The sequence below is a fragment of the Eurosta solidaginis genome, chromosome 4, assembly GCF_040869045.1.
Source record: "Eurosta solidaginis isolate ZX-2024a chromosome 4, ASM4086904v1, whole genome shotgun sequence".
Taxonomy (NCBI): Eukaryota; Metazoa; Arthropoda; class Insecta; order Diptera; family Tephritidae; genus Eurosta; species Eurosta solidaginis.
Genome location: NC_090322.1, coordinates 241,078,593 through 241,085,691, shown reverse-complemented (window position 1 = coordinate 241,085,691; position 7,099 = coordinate 241,078,593). Strand labels below are relative to the sequence as shown.

At 40.2% G+C, this 7,099-nt stretch overlaps 1 protein-coding gene across 1 annotated transcript; it reads left to right on the top strand.

Annotated features, from left to right (window-relative positions):
• The first annotated feature begins 2,209 nt into the window (after window positions 1-2,209).
• run (segmentation protein runt) lies at window positions 2,210-6,886 on the top strand. Its single transcript, XM_067780608.1, has 2 exons — window positions 2,210-3,369; window positions 5,026-6,886. The coding sequence occupies exons 1-2, from the start codon at window positions 2,739-2,741 to the stop codon at window positions 5,931-5,933; spliced, it is 1,539 nt and encodes a 512-aa protein (XP_067636709.1). The 5' UTR covers window positions 2,210-2,738; the 3' UTR covers window positions 5,934-6,886.
• The last annotated feature ends 213 nt before the right edge of the window (window positions 6,887-7,099 follow it).

Below are 7,099 nucleotides of genomic sequence, written 5' to 3'. Positions count from 1 at the left end.
TACGAAAGACTTATAGGTCTCTACGCCCCGGCATCATTAAGTACTGAAGAAAATTTATTGATGAGTTTTACGTAAATTTAGCTTTCCTTTGTGTTACCGATTGGTGTCAGTTAGCCGAGCTTATATCTGAATAGAGTTCAAAAAAGCACAAGCGTATCAGGTATCACGCCGTCATTTGTATAAACGAGAAAGAAAGATGAACCTGAAGGAGAGCGAAGCTAAGACAATTTTGAGAGCTGAGTGGAACATCGTCACAGCTCGTCGGCCCGAAGTGCCAACTTCGAAAATTAAAAAAAAAAAAACAATTTTTCAACCGAAAGTTTACTGAATCAATGCTAACATAGGGCGACTTTACATTAAGCTCTGAGACTAAGCGTTCTTCAACTAAATTTTCGGAAATGACGTTATGAAATTTTGAGAAATGGCGATGTCAATTTTGTGTTCAACAGTTTTGGCACCGTGATGATAAACGTAACCTAAGTAATTGGACAACCACTCTGGGATAAACGGGGCTACTTTGGGGTGAATGAATAATATGAGCTTCATATAATATGTGAATATGAAAAGAGCTGTGCGAGCTTTTCTCAGACCTCTAGGTAGCTCCCAGGGCCAGAAATGACGATTGTTAAGCGTCCCTGGCAGCAAGGGAAAGAGGACACCACCACTAAAGTAATGATATCAAGTGTATATGGATCTGCCCTACCTGAAGTCTTGAGCAGCTTGTAAAACCAGAAAACCTCACGTGAACTAATACAAATTTGCTCCAAATTATTTGACCGATTAGCAGCTTTAATGACTGACATAAGCAAACAAATTTTATAACAACTATTTTTGTAAGTGCGTCAGCAAATTTCTGCTAGAAATATTTTACAAGACCTCCAACAAATTTTACTGTCAACATAATTAAGACTTCAATTAAGAAAATTCAAAGCAATAGCGTTTGGCACTATCAGCAGCGAGAAGGTGCAAAGGTTTTGCGACACTGTGAGGAGCCAAGTCATTCTAAGATTTGAGAATCGTATATTCATATTTGACCAAGCGTATCGAACATGCAAGTTGTTACCATTGCTAAAAGGACACACGGTTGGGTGCCACTGTGTTGAGTTTAAACAAAATTTCTTCCTTCAGCAATTTTTCACATTTTCCCCCATGCTGTTGAGAGCGCATTTGTAACAGCGGCACACTTGCTGCGCTCCCGAGTTCTACGAGTTTGCTAAATTTTTTTCATTTCCTTTTTTTATTTTATATTCAATTTACAAATGTTCGTTAGTATGTATGTGTGAATAAATTTATCCTTATGACCTGCTGTTACTACGCTCCGTTATAGAAAATTTTTTCAATGTGCGCCCCCATTGACATACAACCCCGTGCGGTATGGTGGCGTGTGAGTGCGCGCTCTCCATGTTTATGTGCAAAGATGGTTGAGTGTTGCGCGCGCTCTCATAAAGCGACTGTTTTGTTTAATATTTACAATTTTCATTTATTTTGCTAGATTTTTTATTTTTATTTTTTTTTTTTTAATTAAGCTCAATAAGCGCGCTCTCAATTTTTATATTTTCCCCATTTTGATGAGCCTATGACACTCTCGCGCGCGCACATAAGCACACAGCACTTTTTTTTTCAAACCTGCAATACGTTGTATATGTGTGTGTATGTGCGCGCACACACCGCAATGGAAAAATGGGAAATTTTTGCGCTGTGGTTGTTGTTGTGGCAATGGTGGTTGCTGATACCTGCCAACCAAACCAGTCAGTCAGCCAACAAGCCTTGGTTTGCCTTCTCCTTATTCTGTTCTTTCTCTTGTGCCATCTCCTCCCTCGACAATTATGGCCTGCGATTACTACGACGTTTGCACCCTTAGCCGGCTGTGAATGTGTCGTCGTGGTTGGACGGGGACGAACCAATGAATCGACCAACAAACACACCAATAAATCGACCACTGCTACAGCAACAATATAAAACGGTGGCAAGGCAAAAATAACAACAACACTAACAACTTAACCAACAATTGTAGGTTTGTTGTTTCGTGCACGTTGAGCGTTTTTAAAGTGTTTGCGTGTGTGTGTTTTTAAACATATATGTGTGTGTGCATGTGTTTTTGAGTTTACGCTGAGCGCACGGCCACAGCACACATTTTCACTTCAAATACTGGTGACGATCAGCCCGGAGAGTTAGTTCACTCAGCGACTTAAACGTGTTAAGAACAATTTGGCCCAACTCGGCGCAAATGCGTGTATGAAAATTTTTCCAAAAAACGAAACGAATAATTTTTGAAATAATATTTAGAAAAAGTAGCAAGGACTAGTACGAGATGTAACACGAGATCTGCTTAAATCTTTTAAAAACACAACCGACAAGAACAACAACAAACGAATTGAAAAAGCGTTTCAAGAAAAGCCTGCGCGCGTAATGAAATGAACAGAACATGAAAAACAAAATAGGTTAATTAAAATCACAAGTGTTTGAAAAAAGAATATAAAAATATATGTGTATATAATGTCTTTGCGCTCTAGAAACAACAACAAGTGCAGTGTTAAAATTTGAAAGTTAATAAAAATTGTAATCCAAGTAAAGTGCAACGGAGAATTAAAATAAAAAACAATAAATAAGACTTTAAAGAAAAGCTAAATTCAAATAAACTGGCACAACATTCCGCCCTCTGCGCAACGACGCCGCCACATCCGCTACCGCTGCTCGTTGCGAATCCAAGAAATATTCCCAAAATACGCGCGCCAATAATGCATTTGCCAGCTGGACCCACAATGGTTGCGGCGCCCGCGCAACTCGGCAATGGACCAGCGCCACATCCCGCAGGACCGGCAGCAGCGGTGATGCATAATAGCACCTCATCAGCAGCACATGCACCCAGCTCCGCTAGCTCAACCGGCTCTTCAACACCTGACAATAGCAATTGCAATGGTAACAACAATAGCGCATCCACTAAATTACCGCCCTCCATGAATGATATGTTCGCCAGCCTACTCGAGATGTTGCAGGAATATCACGGCGAATTAGCGCAAACAGGTTCACCTTCAATCTTATGCAGCGCGCTACCCAATCATTGGCGTTCGAACAAATCATTGCCGGGCGCTTTTAAAGTTATCGCTTTGGATGATGTACCCGACGGTACTTTGGTTTCAATCAAATGCGGCAATGATGAGAATTATTGCGGCGAATTACGTAATTGTACGGCGATTATGAAAAATCAAGTGGCGAAATTTAATGATTTACGTTTTGTTGGACGTTCGGGGCGTGGTAAATCGTTTACGCTCACCATAACGATTGCAACATATCCGGTGCAGATAGCCAGCTATACAAAGGCGATCAAAGTAACTGTGGATGGACCACGGGAACCAAGAAGTAAGCAAAGTAAGTTTTTAGTTTGTTTGCGCTTTAGTTGGACGATTTTTTAGTTGCTTTGCTTTTGTTTTTTTGACTTGAACATGACTTTTAACTTAGAAAGCGCTTTGGCTTTACTTTAGGTAGCGAATTTTTTACGCGGGACTGTTTGACTGTTTTATAGACTAACTTTTTCGCGTACGCACCTCAAGAATATCATTCCAAACTTAAGAAAGTTCAACCAAGCCTGTGTTAAAGAACTTGAAGGCCGTTTTTTCTTTTCTTCACACACCTTTTCCTAGCACACATTCTTCGGTATCCGGTTTTGTCCCTCTTCTATAAATTTACTCCTTAAAAGGAAGCGCTATAATTTATGTATATTGGAACGGTTTTTTGTCATCGTCAAATTTGGTTTAAAGACAAATCATTGACGGAGTTGCGCCATCATCAGCGTCATTTTTCGAATGAAAGGGAAGAGGGAAAATGGTTCCAATATACATCAATTATACACCCTGTGGGAAAATCAGCAAAGCAAAACAAAGAAGCCCTGTAACTTTATTTGTCATTCAGCCGACTGATTTTGTTACTAATTTAGACATATATTTGGCTTAAGACGATAACCGAGAGTCAATAAGTTAGGAGCTCACCTAACCGAAGCTCCCGGGGAAGGTAACACCAAAAAATAGTTCGGTTAGGTTGAATAAGAACCTCACATAGACTGAATGTGTCCAATAGTGTTTCCAGACATTATTTGACGTCCAAACAGAAAACGCCCAAGTAGCTAACCGGACTTATGCTATAAAATAACTCCGTCCTCTTGACAAATACTAGACTATAATAAATTGCTGCCTAGAGATCTGACAGCTCGTCCGCCACTAAAAGCAGCTAAGGAATCTAGTTTTTGGGAGACTACGCCATCTATGTGATAGAAATTGTTTTTTGGAATAGGCTGGGCTTGAGATATTCACTTCTCTTGGAACAAGTGATCACCATATGACAACCTTACATAAGAAACTAAGTTTATTTTTTGCTTGGGAAATGATCAAACCTTTATGGCAGCCTTTTGCTCTATGCGAGCCTCTATTTATAGAATTTGCCGCTTTCAAATATTATAGAGGACCGCAAGAAACTAGTACGTATCTTACATCTTAAAGGGTTTGGGGGTTTAGAATATAGGCCCATTTGTAGGTTTTATTTGCTAAAAAAATCGTTACCGTGGCTGTCCAGGTAGTACCAGAAAGTACCTAGAGCGCTTCGTTTTCTAAATGAGACTTTCAGAACACGAACGTCACACAACAACAACATACAGACCGCTGTCCTCTCTTATTTAGCAAGCTTCCTTTTCTTTAAATTTTGCGTTTTAATTTCTTAATAATATATGTGGGATATGCACGTGGAACTGGTCATCAGCTTAACCGCATATGTGACTATATATTTTTAAACAGTTTATAAAAACAATATATAAACTGTGGAGAAATAACCAAATAATTTGATACCAAGCTGACGTGAATACCCCTATTGAGTTTTTATTTCTCAATTCTTTATTTCGTAATTTTTTACAAATTTTGCGTCCTTTCACTTTTAGTTTCCTCATTTCTTCAAGTTTCTTATTATTAGTTTCTTTACACAACATTTTTCCTCCTAGCTTGCTTTACTTATACCAACAATTTTTCACTCTTTTTGCAGGTTATGGCTACCCACATCCCGGCGCTTTCAACCCATTCATGCTAAACCCTGCCTGGCTTGACGCCGCGTACATGACATACGGTTATGCGGATTATTTCCGCCATGCTGCGCTCCATCATCCTGCCTTGGCAAAGAGTTCACCTACACTACCACCCAATCCTGGCGCCACAGTGATACCGCCACTCCCACCAGGCGCTGGCGCGCAAACCGCCGATTTTCATAATGCACGACTTACACCACCGCCAGTGGGTGGACCACCAGGTGCGTTGCCACCTAGCGCTGCTATTAATATGATACCCTCACCACCAGGGTCATCATACGGTGCTGTAGGTTTGCCACAATTCCCATTCAATCCAGTTGCCGCCGCAGCCGCTTTTCATCCATACAACTTTGCGGCGGCTGGTTTGCGTGTGCCCAGTCACAATTTGCATAACACCTCTCTGGATAGTTCGCATGGCTCAACGGAACATATAAATGCTGCGCACATTAGTCCTGCATCATCGCGTCCATCTTCGTCATCGCCACCTGTTCATGCGCATAACAACAACACCAATTCTAACAGCGGTATTGCAGACAAAGCGAATAATTCGCTGGAACAATCACTCTCCGATGCAGATCCTGATATTGATTCAGACGATGAACAAATTGATGTTGTAAAATCTGCTTTTGTGCCCATTCTACGTCCACCAATTGTGACGCGCTCAACAGCACCACCTACGGCTGTAGCAGAAGAGCTAATCGAGAAATCAACGCCGCCGCGCGCGCGTTGCGAACTAAAAGCGCCGTCGGTAATGAAAGTGCAATACCAACATAGCGCGCAAACGCGTCAAATTCCACCCGAAATCACCGCCTCCACCAAGCTAAGAGCGGCGGTGAATGCTACAAAAACTGTATGGCGGCCTTACTGAAACTCTACACAAAATGCCGTCGGAGTTGTTTTGCAATCATTGCTCAGGGCAGCAGCAGCAGCAGCAACAGCACAAAGTAGTGCGAACTCGAGCGTTGAAAAGTGAAAAAGTCAAGAGTTTCTATGGTGAAAATGCGCGCAGCTTTCAATAGCAGCAGTCCGTGCAACAGCGGTATGGGTTTCAAGGTCAAGCGTCTCGAGGCTGTAAAGCGCGCGTAAAATGCCGACGGCAAATGCATTTGTAGCATAAAAGCGCCATTTAAGCAGCGTGAAAAACTCATTTCGGATCTCGTAAGCTCAAGCGCTCCAGATCAATCATCTCACATGACCTCTCATCTATACTCCTATCCGCACTTGTGATAAATATACGATTTTTGGTTTGTTGTTTGACTTTTGGAGCAGCGGAGTGTAGTTAAAATATTTTGTGATATAGTGTTAAGTTTTTTGAAGATTAATGTTTCGATGACGATGAAAATAGAGCGCCACCTCGGGTGCAAGCAACAAGCACATCAGCGCCTCTGACACCGCTACAGTTGCTCCCCGAAACTTTCGGAGGTGTTGTAGCGCAGTATAGCTGCTCCCGTTTAACTCAAATGTACCTATCCTACTCACACACAGAAACACACACTTAGACACAAGTTAGCTTAGTTAGCACTTATAGCAGTATAATTAATTTAAGTCACACTCACACACACACACACTCATGCAAGAAAATGTCCTTTTGTTACACAAACAAAAAAGGAAAATTTGTAATTTTAGTAGTAAAAGTGAGCAAAAAAAAAAAATAAAATTCGTAGTTGTCATAAATCAACAAATTCAGCACTCACACATACTTACACACAAACTCAAGTATTTGTTTTAAATGTCTTTCATTTGTTGATTTTATGCAAATACTCGATTTTGTTTGAAATTTGCAAACATAAATTTGTCAGTGTTGCTTGTCTCAAAATATTTTTCTTTTCTCCGATATAAATTTTTTATTTAAAATGTTATGTAAATGAAAAATGTTTTTTTTTTTTTTTTGTGTATGTATACTTTAGTATTATTAGTTTTTAAATGTTTACTACAAATGTTTATTGTATAAAGAAGTTGTTGGCAAAAGAAAATATGTGAACTAGAAAACACAAACAAAATAACTAACGAATTTCATGCGAATTATTAGTAAAA

Coding starts and splice junctions, on each gene's coding strand:
- run (XM_067780608.1), top strand. CDS start 2,739: ATGCATTTGCCAGCTGGACCCACAATGGTTGCGGCGCCCGCGCAACTC. Junction 3,370..5,025: donor GGAACCAAGAAGTAAGCAAA/GTAAGTTTTTAG, acceptor CTCTTTTTGCAG/GTTATGGCTACCCACATCCC.